The sequence below is a fragment of the Scyliorhinus canicula genome, chromosome 15, assembly GCF_902713615.1.
Source record: "Scyliorhinus canicula chromosome 15, sScyCan1.1, whole genome shotgun sequence".
Taxonomy (NCBI): Eukaryota; Metazoa; Chordata; class Chondrichthyes; order Carcharhiniformes; family Scyliorhinidae; genus Scyliorhinus; species Scyliorhinus canicula.
The window spans coordinates 13,933,573-13,951,599 of NC_052160.1; the positions used below are offsets into that span (position 1 = coordinate 13,933,573).

The 18,027-nt window shown below is 43.8% G+C and overlaps 1 protein-coding gene across 2 annotated transcripts; it reads left to right on the forward strand.

Moving 5' to 3' along the window:
• The first annotated feature begins 84 nt into the window (after nt 1–84).
• On the forward strand, nt 85–17,329 carry nubp2 (nucleotide binding protein 2 (MinD homolog, E. coli)). 2 transcript variants are annotated; one of them, XM_038820337.1, is made up of 7 exons: nt 85–203; nt 4,185–4,297; nt 8,232–8,430; nt 10,182–10,336; nt 14,529–14,639; nt 15,431–15,497; nt 16,973–17,329. In XM_038820337.1, coding segments are annotated over exons 1-7 (663 nt in total). In that variant the 5' UTR covers nt 85–187; the 3' UTR covers nt 16,975–17,329. The 2 variants fall into 2 exon arrangements, with proteins under 2 accessions (XP_038676265.1, XP_038676264.1); XM_038820336.1 differs by having other exon boundaries at nt 87–203; nt 15,431–15,500; nt 16,975–17,329.
• The last annotated feature ends 698 nt before the right edge of the window (nt 17,330–18,027 follow it).

The following is an 18,027-nucleotide window of genomic DNA, read 5'->3' on the forward strand; positions in this document are numbered from 1 at the left end:
ACCGGATCAGTCCGCTGAGTGGACGGAGGCTCACGTCAATCAAAGCGCCTGCCATCGCCCCGCCCATTGCAGTCGAGCCGAGGTGATCAGTGCGTGGGCGCATGCCCTGTCCCCTCCCTGCTGGGACAGGGCATGCGCGCGCGCGGCGTCCTGGGGACGCGCTGGGCCGCGCGCGGAAGCAGACAAGATGGCGGCCGCGGAAGGTAAATCTTGGAGGGGAAGGGCAGCAGCCCCACCGCCCCCTCGCCCCGCCGCCTGGGGGATTTTGCCAGCGGCTGGAAATCACTGATGAGTACCCTGACCTATTTAATAAAAGCCACGCCCCGTCCTCCCCACCCCACCGGGGACATTGGCCATCAGTCGATTTAAACACCATGGGCTGGCCTTCCCAGCAGACAAGCGCATACCCATATTCGAGCCACTTTGGGCTCTGAGTATAATGCAAGTTTCACTTTCTCCCGCTGTCCCATGCCAACTCTGACCCCCCCTTTACACTGACCCATCTCCTGGATATTCTGAAACCTGGATACACTATGAATGGTGATGGTTTTGGGGGGGGGGGCATAGATTCCTGAAGGGTGCAGGAGTCACCTGATGAAGGGGCTGCGCTCCGAAAGCTAGCGATTCCAAATAAACCTGTTGGACTGATGCTGTAAGACTTCCTACTATGCCCATCCCAGTCCAATGCTGGCATCTCCATATCGAGTGGAAGAGCAGGGAGGTTATGATGGAACTGTGTAAAATGCTGGTTAGGACAGAGCTGGAATACCGTGTGCAGTTCTGGTCACCACATTATAGAAAGGAAGTGATTACACTGGAGAGGGTGCAGAGAGGATTTGCTAGGATGTTGCCTGGGCTGGAGTGTTTCAGCTGTCAAGGGACAGTTTGCTAGCCTGGGTTTGTTTTCCATGGAGCAGTGAAGGCTGAGGGGGAGGGACATAGAAAGGGTAGATAGGGAGAAAGTTTTTTTTCCATAGCTGAGGTGTCAATGATGACCCGAGGCATAGATTTAAAGTAATGGGCAGGACGTTTCTAGAAGATGTGAGGGGAAACTTTTTCAGCCTGAGGGTGGTGGGAATCTGGATCTCACTTTCTGAAAGTGGGGGCGGGGGGCAAAGGCAGGAACGCTTACAACTTTTAAGAAGTGTTTAGGTAAGCACTTCAAGTGCCATAACATACAAAGCTATAGACCAAATGCTGGAAAATGGAATTCGAATAGATGGCGTGCATGGACTCGATGGGCCAAACAACCTCTTTCCCTGCTGTAAAAACTAAGACTCTTATGAATTTTAACTTTAGCAACTTCTGATTTCAACTCATTTTCTTTTTTTGCAAGAGATGCCTTATTGTTTGGTAGGCTGGCACCTCAATTTCAGCACCTGCATTGGAACTCTGTTCTGCCCCGGGTCTGGTAGCTTTTGTCTGGCATCAATGTTTCCTGGTCTTGTTTCAGACCCCGCATATTTATCCTCTTTTTCTGGTTTTCTATTGGTGGCTTTTTCCATGCATTTCGTAGTAACTAATTGTTCTGCTAATCTACTAATCTTGCAGGTTATTTAACCTGCTAATTTTCTTTTGGGATTAATGTATTTGTTATCTTGTTCTCTTTCTCGCCCTTCTATTTCTCCTCTGGTAAGAGTGTTACTTATCTTTTAGTTTCAAATATCTGAGGAAGGTTGTGCATTTGGAAGGAATTTTAAAAGATACTGACAATCATAGAGTTTTACAGCAGAATAAGAGGCTATTCGGCCCATCGGTCTGTGCACCAACCATCTGTTCTAATCCCATTTTCCAGCACTTGGTCCTTACCCTTGTATGCTCGGCCTGATATACCTGATGTATAATTTCCAGTTTCTATCTCTGTTTCTGTCAAGGAAAGTCCTTGATTCCAGCACTGATTCATGTTGATCCTTGCTGGGAACACCCACTTGTGGGTGCTTCAGTTATTCTGGATGCTCCTGAGTTAGGAAGGGATAAATTGGATATCTTTCCTGCTTCCAATTTCTATCTAGTCACTTGCTATCTACCTTACATGGGTATTGGGTCAGGACAGGAGAGAGTTGAAAGGATTGTTGATGCTGAGTTGATTCAGTGGGTGGGATTCTCTGTTCTCGTCCATGGTGGGACCCATTGCGAGGGAGAACGGAAAATTTGGCGTTCCAGTCTAAGCTTCATTCATTCTTAGCGGCACCGGAAAATCCCAGCCACGAAGGAGGACGGAATATTTTGGCATGCGTGGAAAAATTGGCCAAAATGCCAAATACCAGACCAGTAACTGTACTGTATTCAGTCAAGCATTGCCACCTTCAGGACAGTGAACAGATTTTCTTTTTTAAAAACTGGATGAAAAAGGGTGATTGTAAATGAAACTAGAACAGAAGAAGCTGGAAAATCTTGGCAGGTCTGCCGGCATCTATCAGTAAGAAGTCTTACAACACCAGGTTAAAGTCCAACAGGTTTGTTTCAAACACTAGCTTTCGGAGCACAGCTCCTTCCTCGGGTGAATGAAGAGGTAGGTTCCAGAAACATATATACAGTATAGACAAAGTCAAAGATGCAAGACAATGCTTTGAATGTGAGCATTTGCAGGTAATTAAGTCTTTACAGATCCAGAGATAGGGGTAACCCCAGGTTAAAGAGGCGTGAATTGTCTCAAGAATGTCTTCAGAGGACTTGCTAATTTCAAAGTGATAACTGCTCTCAGTAGAGAATTTAAACCTGCTGTCTTTGTTAAAGAGGGTATTTGTCTTATGGATGTTGCTGGGAAAGATTAAGGGCGAGATTCTCCGCAAATGCGGAGAATCGTAAAGGCTGCCGTGGGACAGGCCGTGACCCACGGCAGCCTTCACGCCCTCTTCCGGGGCCGATTCTCTCCCCCCCCCCCCCCCCGGGCGGGGCTAGGAGTGCGGCCCCATGCGTCACGGCGGTGCGGCCTTGACGACAGTCGTCAAGGCTGCACGTCAAGCATCACGTCGGCTCGGCCGCGCATGCGCAGGTTGGACAACGCCAACCCGCGCATGCGCAGTTGGCATCTTTTCCCTCAGCCGCCCCGCAAGACATGGCGGCTTGATCTTGCGGGGCAGCGGAGGGAAAAGAGTGCGTCCGTTACGGGCCTATGTCCCCCTTGGCACAGCCGTGGTACTGCCGTGCCAGTCGGGCCCCCAGATGCCCCAAACGGGCATCTGGTGCCCGTTTCACGACGGCAGCGAGCAGGTGTGTTTGCTGCCGTGTTGAAACGGGCGTGAAGGCCAGGCCCATCTGCCTCGGAGAATCGGCGCTCGCCGTAAAAAACGGCGAGCAGCGATTCATGGCGTGGGGGGGGGGGGGGGAGAGAATAGCGGGAGGGCGTGAAAAATGTCGGGAGGCCCTCCCGCTATTCTCCCACCCGGTGTGGGGGGCGGAGGATCGCGCCCTAAGGGTTACTTATAGAGTACTCTATTCTTTGGGGGAAGTATTTGAGTTGATAGTTGCTAAGATGTTTACTGTGTGTTTATAAAATGCTAACTGGATTCATAGAATAAACATTGTTTTAAAAGTACTTTAGATCTCTGTTGCATCACACCTGTAGAATGGGCCTTGTGCAACCCATAACCGAAATCTATTAAAAGTTGTGGGTCAGGTGAACTCCATGATACACTTTGGTGTTCTCTGAACCCTGGCCCATGACACTTATAAAAGATCCAACCTGAATGATGAGCTTGTCTAGAGTTAGTATGGGTGACCATCTTCAGGAGAAAGGGATAAGGTGGAAAAACAAATGCTTGAATAAGATGTAAAGTATATGAACTTGTTGAATTGTGTTACTTCCACAGCAACAGCATTTCTGTAGGGCTATTTAAAATAAAACTTAGGTGCGAAGATGGACATTGGGCTCAAAATATTTGCATGAAATCCTTGGAACACGAAGTGAAGTGACACAAGTGCACATTCTCTGCTAGGGGAGGGAGATCCCCTGGTTTAGAGAGGCACTTATTCAGAGAGGCACTTGTTCAGAGGACAACAAAAGAGGGATACCTAGAAACCTGGTAGTACTGCAATTGTCAAATAGCTAAGGAACTGAAATGTTTTGAAACCACTGGAATTAGCCTGTACTTATTTGTCCCCTCAGTCCGACAGTGTCTTTACCTGTTTAAGTTGCTGAAATATACATTGTTTTAATAATGCACCTTTTTTTTAAAACCAAGATAATCTAGCTGCTGTTGACCACATCCTGCTGGTTCTCTCTGGCAAAGGCGGAGTCGGGAAAAGTACTATAACAACAGAGTTAGCACTGGCACTGAGAAACGCTGGGAAAAGGGTAAGATGAAATCAGTGTGGGGGAATACTTTCCTGATGCTCAACAAAAATGACTATTTTTGTGTGAAAGGTATCGATTTAAAAATTAGTTCCTTTTCTGTCACACATGCTATCTCAGTGATGAGTCCATTAAGGACACAACATGGCAGCAGAAAGAAAAAGCAATGCAAAACCTGCTGATGGGGGCAAACACAAATCTATTTCTACCCCTTAGTGTCCATGCAACTGCTGACCCTGCACAGAGCTATAACTCTGGTCGGAGTTTCCTGGTCGTTCTGCTTTGGGTGAAGTTGACAATTCGGGTGCAAAATGCGCTCAGAATTGTGCTGGCTTCCTAAATGGAGCATTTTTTGCGCTCAATTTTCTACTTGCTTATTTGGATATCACTGAACATCAAATCATAAATTGTCAAACATAAAATGGACATTTTATAAAGAATAATTGTATTTTCTTTGTTTTCTGATCACAACATTTGATATATTGAAGAGTGATAACCTGGGCAGTCCACCACCTGATTTCAAATAACTGAAAACTTTTTTTAAAAAAAATAGCTTTATTGGTATTTGTAGTCAGTTTTAATATTGTGAAGCTTTTAAATGGTACCTGGTGGTGTCCTTGCACCTAAAAATTAATTTTAAGAGCATCCTTTAAGGGCTACACATAGACACATGTAACAGGAACTCACCATAGTGATCCATTCAATCTGGGGATGTAGCCTATTTTGTGGGCAGCACCAACATAAATTTTTAAACCAGCTTGAAAGACCATGGAATTTCAATTTGTGCCTGAAAATCCTTGATCTTTTGTTGCGGTTTGGCCAACTTCTGGATGGCCTAGCCAAAGCTCTGCCCCGATTATTGTACAATTAGTGCATACATTTTCCCTTTAGATTAATTTGTGAAGGCGTTTTCTCCTGAACTTTGTCTCACTGGTCCATACGGTATCCCACTCCAGTGGGGAAATAATTGTTACCCACAACTTTCCTTGTACCATTCCTGAACAATCAATCAAGGCACATACAAGACTGCGCAATACCTTGTGGCCAATCTACTTGTAACAAGGAACTCACCATTGAGAAATACAGCATTTAAGGTAACCCTTTGCTCCAGAATTTGCACTGCAACTGACTAGTTTGCCAGCATGGAAAACTTGCAGATGAATGTCGCAAATAGTTTCTAATTTGCTGGCAGATACAGTTTAAATTTTTGATTCTGTTAAATTTGCTGTAAGTCTGACCAGAAGGAAATAAAACTGGGTGTGCTAAGAAAAAGTATTGAATGCTTTAAAACCACATGTACATTAAAAAAAATCAGATGTTCAAATATTTTTCTGTTCTGACCAAATGTTTATCCAATTCACTTTTCAATTTAGTTTTTTAGTTTCATAGGCTATTTATGGTAAAACCTTCCATGTTCTGATGACATTCTGCAGAAAAATTCTAGCTTCCATCTATTTTTGCTCATTTTGAACCTGATTTATATTGGTGACAGATTTTTAGTTTTATACTCTCTGAAATCATTGCATAATTTTGAAAACCTCCATTTGAACTCTTTGGCCCCCCCTTCCCTATTTTAAAAATAAATTTAGGGTACACAATTCTTTTTTTTTTTCCCCAATTAAGGGACAAGGTCAGTGGCCTAACCTGCACATCTTTGGGTTGTGGGGGTGAATCCCATGCAGACACGGGGAGAATGTGCAAACTACACACCATGTGTGCAAACCAGTCAAGGACAGTGGTGGGAAGTTGTGTGTGGAGGCTGAGGAGATAAGCGAGATACTAAATGAATACTTTTCGTCAGTATTCACTCAAGAAAAAGATAATATTGTGGAGGAGAATGCTGAGACCCAGGCTATTAGAATAGATGGCATTGAGGTGCGTAGGGAAGAAGTGTTGGCAATTCTGGACAAGGTGAAAATAGATAAGTCCCCGGGGCCGGATGGGATTTATCCTAGGATTCTCTGGGAAGCCAGGGAAGAGATTGCTGAGCCTTTGGCTTTGATTTTTAGGTCATCATTGGCTACAGGAATAGTGCCAGAGGACTGGAGGATAGCAAATGTGGTCCCTTTGTTCAAGAAGGGGAGTAGAGATAACCCCGGTAACTATAGGCCGGTGAGCCTAACGCCTGTGGTGGGTAAAGTCTTGGAGAGGATTATAAAAGATACGATTTATAATCATCTAGATAGGAATAATATGATTAGGGACAGTCAGCATGGTTTTGTGAAGGGTAGGTCATGCCTCACAAACCTTATCGAGTTCTTTGAGAAGGTGACTGAACAGGTAGATGAGGGTAGAGCAGTTGATGTGGTGTATATGGATTTCAGTAAAGCGTTTGATAAGGTTCCCCACGGTCGGCTATTGCAGAAAATACGGAGGCTGGGGATTGAGGGTGATTTAGAGATGTGGATCAGAAATTGGCTAGTTGAAAGAAGACAGAGAGTGGTAGTTGATGGAAAATGTTCAGAATGGAGTTCAGTTATGAGTGGCATACCACAAGGATCTGTTCTAGGGCCGTTGCTGTTTGTCATTTTTATAAATGACCTAGAGGAGGGCGCAGAAGGATGGGTGAGTAAATTTGCAGACGACACTAAAGTCGGTGGAGTTGTAGACAGTGAGGAAGGATGTTGCAGGTTACAGAGAGACATAGATAAGCTGCAGAGCTGGGCTGAGAGGTGGCAAATGGAGTTTAATGTGGAGAAGTGTGAGGTGATTCACTTTGGAAAGAATAACAGAAATGTGGAATATTTGGCTAATGGTAAAATTCTTGGTAGTGTGGATGAGCAGAGGGATCTCGGTGTCCATGTACATAGATCCCTGAAAGTTGCCACCCAGGTTGATAGGGTTGTGAAGAAGGCCTATGGTGTGTTGGCCTTTATTGGTAGAGGGATTGAGTTCCGGAGCCATGAGGTCATGTTGCAGTTGTACAAAACTCTAGTACGACCGCATTTGGAGTATTGCGTACAGTTCTGGTCGCCTCATTATAGGAAGGACGTGGAAGCTTTGGAACGGGTGCAGAGGAGATTTACCAGGATGTTGCCTGGTATGGAGGGAAAATCTTATGAGGAAAGGCTGATGGACTTGAGGTTGTTTTCGTTAGAGAGAAGAAGGTTAAGAGGTGACTTAATAGAGGCATACAAAATGATCAGAGGGTTAGATAGGGTGGACAGCGAGAGCCTTCTCCCGCGGATGGAGGTGGCTAGCACGAGGGGACATAGCCTTAAATTGAGGGGTAATAGATATAGGACAGAGGTCAGAGGTGGGTTTTTTACGCAAAGAGTGGTGAGGCCGTGGAATGCCCTACCTGCAACAGTAGTGAACACGCCAACATTGAGGGCATTTAAAAATTTATTGGATAAGCATATGGATGATAAGGGCATAGTGTAGGTTAGATGGCCTTTAGATTTTTTCCATGTCGGTGCAACATCGAGGGCCGAAGGGCCTGTACTGCGCTGTATCGTTCTATGTTCTATGTGTGCGTGGGTTTCCTCCGGGTGCTCCGGTTTCCTCCCACAGTCCAAAGATGTGCGGATTAGGTGGATTGGCCATGCTAAATTGCCCGTAGTGTCCTAAAAAAATAGTAAGGTTAAGGGGGGGGGGGGGGGGGTTGTTGGGTTACGGTTATAGAGTGGATACGTGGGTTTGAGTAGGGTGATCATTGCTCGGCACAACATCGAGGGCCGAAGGGCCTGTTCTGTGCTGTACTGTTCTATGTTCTATGTACACACGGGCAGTGACCCGGGGCCGGGATCGAACCAGGGTCCTCAGCACCGTGAGGCAGCAGTCCCAGCCACCTACCCCTTCCTTTGGGACCTCTTCCTATAAGAAAGTACAGTTTTTCATTACTATAATCTTTAGTTTTGCTATCATTCTAGTCAATCTCTGCTTTCAACCCCTTTCAGTTGTTTGTTTAATTTATTGCTGAATTGTTTTATTTCAGGTTGGAATTCTGGACATTGATCTGTGCGGCCCCAGCATCCCTCGGATGCTGAATGTTCTGAACAGCGCTGTACATCAATGTGATGCTGGCTGGGTACCAGTATATGTAGACAAAGATAAAACAATGTGCCTGATGTCAATAGGCTTCCTCTTGGAGACTCCAGATGATGCTGTGATATGGAGAGGACCTAAGAAAACTGGTGAGGTCACATAACATACGGATCAAAATAACCTTGTGTTAGGTTCATTGATAATTGATTACAAATAATCTGTGACCGTTTGGATCACTCCTTTGGCATGTTGGTGACTTTTCCAAACAGTGCTCAGGTTATAGCAAACACTTTTGATGAGGAATTGATTTTCTTGTTTTGCTGTGCAGTGTTAAATACAAAATGGTTGATTGTAGTAAAATTCATGCAAAAGATGTGAGTTCTTGGCACAGATGCTTCCCTGAAGCTAAAAGCTTTATTTGAGAGTAATATTTCCAAAGGAGCAGAATTCATCATAGAAATGGGTGCTAAAGGCAGCACGGTGGCGCAGTGGTCAGCATTGCTGCCTCGTGGCGTTGAGGTCCCAGGTTCGATCCTGGCTCTGGGTCACTGTCTGTGTGGAGTTTGCACATTCTCCCCGTGTCTGCGTGGGTTTCGCCCCCACAACCCAAAAGATGTGCAGGATAGGTGGATTGGCCATGCTAAATTGTCTCTTAATTGGATAAAATGAATTTGGTACTCTAAATTTATAAAAAAAAAGAAATGGGTGCTAGAAATGTTGCACTTCAACATTGCACTTTGGAGTATCCAGTTTTTTATATAAAAATAAAGAAAGGCAGCCACTTGATCATTTTTGTTCTGACCTGCAGCCGAAAATTTAGAAATACTTGCCAATCTGCAAAGCGAACCTTGAACATCAATTACCCCCTGATATTAATTTTATGTCTTGAGTAAATAGAAATTAGACTTTTAAATCCAGTTTAACACAACGTCAACTCGGCAGCGGAAAAGTACACTCCGTGTTACTGGTGCACTACTGCTGTTACAAAAATGCCATATCCTTCAACCTCTTATGGGCTCTACTGGAGAATATTTGATCCAGGTAGTGAAATTCCACAAGCCATCTCTCCAATGTAACTGAAATGAGAGACTGGTGTGGCACTCAGGAAAGATGTGCAGTGGGTGATTGCAGCCACTTAAGTTGTCCTGTGAGTTATCAGTAGAGCCCCCTGTGAAATGTCAGGGCCCTTGCGTCTGTGTGGACCGCTTGATAACTTATTCCACTGGCAGGTGGGTGTTATTGCAGTTTAACACAAGGTTACATTGGCAGCTTCTGTGATTCTGTTTCCACAATAAATGTGGACGTGGATAAAGGTAATGGCATGGAAATGTTAAAATTAGAATTTGTGACTAAAATGGAGACTGAATTATGTCTGTGGACCATCGTCAATGATTGGCAGGAAAGGACCAAGTAGTCCATTAAGATTGTCTCTCATGCTTATGTGTGGAGCACCTAGACATTTCTTACCCAGCTAGCGATTGTGTAATCTCCTAGGAGTGGCAAGAAAACTACCCGCCCCTCTAACCCTATTTCAACTGGAGGCTGCACGTCTTGAATGTCATTTATAAAATTGGCTTGGGTTGGTTTTTCTCTAATAGACCATTTAATGTATGGATTTCAGTTCAGCCCTATAAAAAGCCCAGACTATAAAGATGTATTTTCATGGAGTTGTGCAAAGTAGATCTTGTGTACCTGAAGTAGGTGCACTTGAGTGACCTGTAACCCTGGAATTGTGACTTGTAATCTTAGGTGGAGGAGCTAAAAGTACTGAAATTATCCTTTTAAACTTGGCCCTCAAGTTGAATTGTGAGACTTCAATTACCCTCTGGATTAATGAAAGAACTGATTTTTCTCGTGTTTGCTTCAGACTTTTAAAAACCTTTCTCCCCTCCCCACTTAGCTCTTATCAAACAGTTCATTTCCGATGTGGCCTGGGGAGAGCTGGACTACCTCATTATAGACACGCCGCCCGGGACCTCTGATGAACACATCTCGGTGGTGGAGTGCCTTCGTCAGTATAAACCTGATGGAGCTCTGTTGGTTACAACACCTCAGGTGAGTTTAATGGGAAATTTCAGGTTGAGATTTTAAAAAACTTGTTTTGCCCGCACCAGGCCAATAAATGCTTGGACAGGTAGTTGAATGTTGTGTACATTGATGTTTCTCTGTCAGTTACCTGGATGGTTTAAATCACAGTACACTGGACTCCACCTTGGCCAAATGCACCTCTTGTATCCCAAGCAGACGCATCCAAATTGTGGAAAATGTAGTCAAAAATGTGTTTGAATAAGAATCCCTGACGATTGACTTTTGATATTAGTCATAAAGCTGTGACACAGGGGAAACTGTGGTGTAGTGGTAATGTCACTAAATTAGTAATCCAGAGATTCAGACCTGGGGACGCGGGTTCAAAACCCACCACGGTAACGGGTAGAATTTAAATTCAGGTAATAAATCTGGAATTCAAAGCTAGTCACAGTCATGGTGACCATAAAACCACGGTCATAAAAACTCATCCGGTTCACTCACTCTCAAAATGCCCTTAATGGAAGGATATCTTTACCTGGTCTGGCCTTCATATGACTCCAGCTCCACACCAATGTGCCTTTCGAAATGGTCCAGTTCAAGGGCAATTAGAGATGGGCAGCAAATGCTGGCCTTGCCAGCAACACTCACCTTCCATGTAGGGATAAAGGAATTGGGTCCCGTACTTCCATTTCTGTTTTTAGCTTGAGAGTTTGGTGACAGACAAATGCCAAATGTTTGTTCAAAAGGCTAGCAGGGCAGTTCAGTAAGCTATGTAGCTGTGGCATGCATTTCCCTGTTGACCATTTCAGCAAGAGCAAAGTGCAGCAATGGAGCAGCGCTCGAGAATTTTTTCCTTCAAACGTAAGTGCATTTACTTTCCAATTAAAGCATATTTATTGTCCCAGACTCAAAAGTAGTTTTCAGGATCAACCTCCTTTGCAGCCAGTGTTACAGAGGACATGAATGTGGGTATCACATTAAATTACATAATTCCTGCATGTCCTCACCTATTTGTGGATAGATATATTATGCGGATGTCCCTGCATGGGTCGGAATATATGACCGGAAAAGGAAGAGGGAGCCTGAAACTGTATGCTTTGCCCTGTAATCACTTCTGCCTGTCCGGATAAGGATCTCGTAAACACCAAAATACTTGTTTGTCTTTGCGTCTAATTTCTTTTTGACAAAATATGGAGACTTTTGGATGTCATGCAATATTGTACATCGCTGAGCCTAATTGGAAGGTTTTACACTTGCTATTGAAGCAGTTCCCTGGCTTAAAATATTTTTTTCAGTTCAGAAATATCTCTGTCCATATTTTCCATAAAGTCTTGCTTTGCACCATTTCATGCCGTGCCGTCTGGAATGCATAAAATGGAGTGGCTGACGTAAAGTAATGCTCTCAGTTCCAGAATAAAACCAAAATATGGGGTGCTGCAAATCTGAAATGGAAGCGAAAGACTGAAGAGGAATATTTCCTGCATTTTCTTATTTTAGCCTCGGTTCCAGCATTTGTTGGGATTGACCCCTATTGTCATCAATGTGCTTTGCAAAGACCACGGAGCTGATCTTGTTAATCCTATAAAATTTAACTTTTTTTTTATTTTTTATTTTTTTTTAAAATTTAGTGTACCCAATCATTTTTCCAACTAAGGGGCAATTTAGAGTGGCCAATCCACCTAGCTTGCACATTTTTGGGTTGTGGGGGCGAAACCCACGCAGACACGGGGAGAATGTGCAAACTCCACACGGACAGTGACCCAGAGCCGGGATCGAACCTGGGACCTCAGCGCCGTGAGGCCGCAGTGCTAACCCACTGCGCCACCGTGCTGCCCCTGGAAATTTAACTTTGAGGCATTGACAAATACATGAATAGGATGGGAATAGAGGGATACGCACCCAGGAAGTGTAGAAGATTGTAGTTTAGTCAGGCAGCTTGCTCGGCACGGGCTTGGAGGGCCAAAGGGCCTGTCCTGTGCTGTACTTTTCTTTGTTCTTTGTCTTTGTCCTTTGATATCAATAAAAGGGCATGGAGGTTGCCAGATGTTAACACTTTGAATGAGATTGACTATATCAGCAGCAGGCGTCCCCAGAAGATGTCCAGACCTGTCAAGGTGCTAATGTAGGATCTGGCCACCACTTTGTGTTTCGAGCCACTTGAACAGAAGGAGGCAGCACCCTCCAAGAAACATTGCCATTTGCAACAGAGGACAAGCGCCTGTCAGACAGTTTCTGTCCTGCTGACTCCCAACAGATTCAAAGTACTTCTAGGTTGGACAGCATTGAGGAACAGTGGGAATTCTTCAAAAGGCGGATTAAGGAGAGATCAGAAGTCGGCATTGGGCAGAGGGGAAGATCCAGCAAAGGACGATGATGGATCACTGACCCATTATGGAAGTTGATTGATGAAAGAAAGCTGTTGAAGAGCAAGAGGTGCCAGGAAAAGAATGTTGAGCAAAGGCAAGAATGCAAAAGTATAGAAGGCTGGATAAAGCCATGCAAAAAATCTGCAAGAAAGGCAAACAAGGATGGAACTGACTGATGCATGAAGCAACAACAACTGTATCAGATCTATAGAGGGACAGGTAGTATTGAGGAAGCAAGGGAGCTGCAGAAGGTTTTGGACAAGCTAGGAGAGTGGGCAATGAAGTGGCAAATGAAATACAATGTGGAAAAATGTGAGGTTATGCACTTTGGAAGGAGGAATTTAGGCATAGACTATTTTCTAAATGGGGAAATGCTTAGGAAATCAGAAGCACAAAGGGACTTGGGAGTCCTTGTTCACGATTCTCCTAAGTTTAATGTGCAGGTTCAGTTGGCAGTTAAGAAGGCAAATGCAAGTTAGCATTTGTGTCAAGAGGGCTAGTATACAAGACCAGGGATTTACTTCTGAGGCTGTATAAGGCTCTGGTCATTGGAGTATTGTGAGCAATTTTGGGCCCCGTATCTAAGGAAGGATGTGCTGGCCTTGGAAAGGGTCCAGAGGTGGTTCACTAGAATGATCGCTGGAATGAAGAACTTGTCATATGAAGAACAGTTGAGGACTCTGGGTCTGTACTCGTTGGAGTTTAGAAGGGTGAAGGGGCATCTTATTGAAACTTAGAGGATACTGCGAGACCTGGATAGAGTATATGTGGAGAGGATGTTTCCACTGTAGGAAAAACTAGAAACAGGGGGCACAATCGCAGACTAAAGGGACGATCCTTTAAAACAGAGATGAGGAGGAATTTCTTCAGCCAGAGGGTGATGTGTTTGTGGAACTCATTTCCGCAGAAGACTTTGGAGGCAAAATCATTGAGTGTCTTTAAGACAGAGATCGATAGGTTCTTGATTATAAGGGGATCAGGGGTTATGGGGAGAAGGCAGGAGATTGGGGATGAGAAAAATATCAGCCATGATTGAATGGCGGAGCAGACTCGATGGGCTGAGTGGCCTAATTCTTCTGTGTCTTAAGGTCTGATGGTCTTATCAGAGAAGGGGAAGGATGGAAGGATACCATTGACAGACAAGGAGCAGGAGGCAAAGTGGGTGGAATACTTTAGGGAGATCCTCAACCTGCCTAGCCCCAGCTTCATATTAGAATTCAACAACAGCACCGAATCTCAACAGCTGAGTGTTAACCTGGGAGAAATTGCCAGATCAGAGTTCCAAAGAACACCAAGGCACTTGGAATTGATGAGATTACCAGAAACATGGCAAGAACACCATCACAATGGAGCTCACAGACCTGGTCAACAAGATCTGGACTGTGAACGACCTCCAGGACAACTGGGGGTGAAGAGTAATTGTCGAGCTGCGAAAGTAAAGGAATCTCAGCAACTGCTACAATTGGAGGGGCTAACGCTGCTATCCGTGCTTGGCAAGCTCTTCAACATGGACCTCCTCAACAGATTGTGTGTGTATAACATCAGGCAGCAGAGCCTACAACCTGGTATAGGAGATGCTAGATGCACCATAATATAGAACAAAGAAAAGTACAGCACAGGAACAGGCCCTTCGGTCCTCCAAGCCTGCGCCGACCATGCTGCCCGTCTAAACTAAAATCATCTACACTTCCGGGGTCCATATCCCTCTATTCCCATCCTATTCATGTATTTGTCAAGATGCCCCTTAAATGTCACTATCGTCCCTGCTTTCACCACCACCTCCAGCAGCGAGTTCCAGTTACCCACTGCCCTCTGTAAAGAAAAAAAAAAAAATGTTTTGGTTTTATCAACAGGCAGTGTCTATAGGAGACGTAAGAAGAGAATTGACGTTCTGCAAGAAAACTGGGCTACCAGTGGTGGGAATAATTGAAAACATGAGTGGCTTTGTTTGTCCCAACTGTTCAGTAAGTATTAAATACTTGTTGAATTCTGTTAATTGTGGGTTTATTAGGTCACTGAGAACAAGTGAAGAAACTTGCATGGAATTTGAAAGCCTGGGCTGGTTGCATATTGTCAATATTAATATTTCTGCTGGAGGTGAAATTCCAGCATCAAACCTTTCTTAACATCCAAGAGTTAAAGAAAATAAAAATCTCTGATGTTTTAATATATTGCAATGTTTTCTGGTTTGTGTACTCCATTTAAACCACAATATCGTGAGTGATCTAAAACTAAAAGCAATCCACCTAAGTTGGATTTCCGCTCGAAGAACAAGCGGATGAAATGATAATTGATGTGCTGTTACACAGAGCATATCTGTGCTTAGAAAACGGTAAATATATGCAATTAAACTTAATCTGATACAACACTCAAGACTGTTGACTTGTGGGCGGCATTGGTAGCACAGTGGTTAGCACTGTTGCTTCACAGCACCAGGAACCCGGGTTCGATTCCCAGCTTGGGTCACTGTCTGTGCAGAGTCTGCACGTTCTCCCTGTGCCTGCATAGGTTTTCCCTGGGTGCTCCGGTTTCCTCCCACAAGCCTTGAAAGACATGCTTGTTAGGTGAATTGGACATTCTGAATTCTCCTTCAGTGTACCTGAACAGGCGTCGGAATGTGGCGACTTCGGGCTTTTCACAGTAACTTCATTGCAGTGTTAATGTAAGCCTCCTTGTGACATTAATAAAGATTATTATTAAAGGGACGCAATGGTGCTGGTTCAGGTTTTAACTTCATTAAATAATTGCTTTTCAGGAATGCACTAATGTGTTTTCCAGTGGAGGGGGAGAAGCACTTGCAGAGCAATCTCAAGTTCCATTTTTAGGTAAGCACCTTGAAGCGAACTTTTGAACTGAATCACGTGTTTATTGGAGTTTGATTATCTCGGCTAACCACCTTGGTAATGTTTATGTAATAACAGGATTTTCTTTACAAACAATGACCTGTAACAGTGCATTTTTATGATCAGTAGATGGGATGATTTGTGTTCATTTCGTGAAAAAGCAGTGAGCAAAATATATTTTATCACTTGAGGCTATATTTCATTTCACGTATGTAGTACTGCACCTGTTCAAACACTCCTACCACTTCCCCAAGAATTTTATATTTGGCGTATCTGTTGAGCTTGGAGCATGCTGACTTCTTTCCTGGTGAATGTGGGCATTAAATAATTCAGAACATGGTCACAGATTAAGGACTCGCTTTGACCCATCCAAGACTAAGGACCCCCTTTTCCCCGATCAGTCAAAAACCTTGCAGTCACAGATTAGGGAGCCCATTTAAATAAAATTTCTGATGTACCCTGCACTTCTAAATGACAGCATTCAGCTATCTCAAATGATTCCAAAGTTTTCCAACTCCAAGCGTTACTGAGTGCTAATCACTTTTTTTTTGATGTGCCAATATTTGATACGTGTCCTAAATATGCAAACCTGTGCCCACTTGTCCAGCCTTGCAGGTAGAGCGAAAACATTTAACGAAAACAGGCATGTAAATAATTATAATGTGGGTACATCGCTGCATGAAGGGAAAATAATTTTTATTGTGAGCAACTCTATGGCTGATCATTAACTTTCTATTACTTTTTAAAATTAATCAAAAACATTCCTCCTTAGCAGTATTGAAGAAGTACACTTAAAATAAAAGCCCCCTTACTATGGCTGGTACGGTGGCAGCGTGGTTAGCACTGCTGCCTCACAGTGCCAGGGACCCGGATTCAATTCCGGCCTCTGGTGACTGTCTGTGTAGAGTTTGCACTTTCTCTCCGTGTCTGTGTGGGTTTCCTCCGGGTGCTCCTGGTTTCCACCCACAGTCCAAAGATGTGCAGGTTAGGTGGGATTATGTGGATAGGGCAGGGGAGTGGGCCGCGGTAGGGTGCTCTTACAGAGAGTCGGTGCAGACTCGAAGGGCCGAATGGCCTCCTCCTGCACTGTAGGAATTCTATGATTTGTCTCTTGAATTGTTTTCAATTTAGTATTTATAGACATTTGTTTTCTTTCAGAAACTTATTCAAATTGAGTGTTTTACAATAATGTGCTGTCGCTTTTACTTCAGTCTTGAAGTTATGATTAGTACAAGGTGCGAAAGTGTGAATTATTTTCTCTTGCATTGGAGAAGGGAATATCAGACAAAGCAAATCTGTTATTTCACATCGTAATTTCAAGGCTATAGGATTTTCTCCCCTTTATTTACTGCAGCCATTTGAAGGGGCTTTAGTTAAGGCTTCACGTGCCATAGAATGAATTGCTTTGTCACCTCTTAGTTCTTGAAGTGTCATTGTTTACATTTTCTCTTTCCAGGGCGTGTCCCTCTCGATCCTCAGCTGTCGCATAGTCTGGAAGAAGGTCAAAATTTCATCCAAGCCTTTCCAAAGAGTGCAACCTTTGATGCCATTAATAATATAGTGCAGAAGATTTTAAGTAATGACAGTGAATCCTCTGCACTTCATACATGAAATCATTCCTTTCATACACATTGAACTGTTGGGGTTGGGGGTTTGCAGAATAGAAGCTACAGAACTCCTATTCTTGGGATGCAAGGATGCAATGATCAGGGTTTCTTCCCGAAATGGAAACACTTGAATAATGGACCAGTAATGCCTTTTATTGTATCTACTGAAATGTGCAATTAAAAAAATAAACTATTTGTACTCCAGTTATCTTTTGTGACTGTGCTAGAACCACCACAACATGTTGTGCTTAAAATGAAGAATACTTACATGCTAGACATTCTGTTCTGCTGTTGATTTGGCTGAATCAGTCATGGTAATGCTGCACTAAGAGCGACTAATTTAGGAGGTCGTCTGCTCTTGCTCGTGAGGTGGAATAATTGTAGAACAGAGCCCCCATCCAGCAGCCTGAGTCGATCCAATATAGAGTTTGAATGCCTAAACTTTGGGGATTGAAAACACAGCCTCCTGTTTAGGAATCAACTAGAGATGCATTTAATATTGCACCGACTGAAACCATGTTCCTACTGGAACTTGTGTGGAAACAGTTCATGGCCTGGTTGACAGCCCTGTGTCTTTCTCTCTGCTTATTAAGTATGTCACTTGAAGCTGGGATACTCATTTTTGAGGATGATCATGTTACATAGACTTTTACATTTTTTTAAAGAAAAAATCCAAAGTGACTTGCTTCTGAAATGGATTCCCAAAAATATTATTTATTCACAAGAACCTAAGAGAATCATGCTCTAAAGCAGTGTTTTTCAAACCTTTTATACCCGGGACCCATTTTTAACAACTCTATATCCTTTGGGACCCACCAGTTTCACATACCTTTAATGTGGCAGGTGAGCCTGCTGGGTCGTCAGGGTTTTGTTTCATAGAATCCTAGAGGGCGCAATTCTCC

Excerpts from the sequence above, each read along its gene's own strand:
- nubp2 (XM_038820336.1), top strand. Across the intron at positions 10,337-14,528 it reads TGTTGGTTACAACACCTCAG|GCAGTGTCTATAGGAGACGT; the intron begins GTGAGTTTAATG and ends TTTTATCAACAG. Across the intron at positions 15,501-16,974 it reads ATCTCAAGTTCCATTTTTAG|GGCGTGTCCCTCTCGATCCT; the intron begins GTAAGCACCTTG and ends TTCTCTTTCCAG.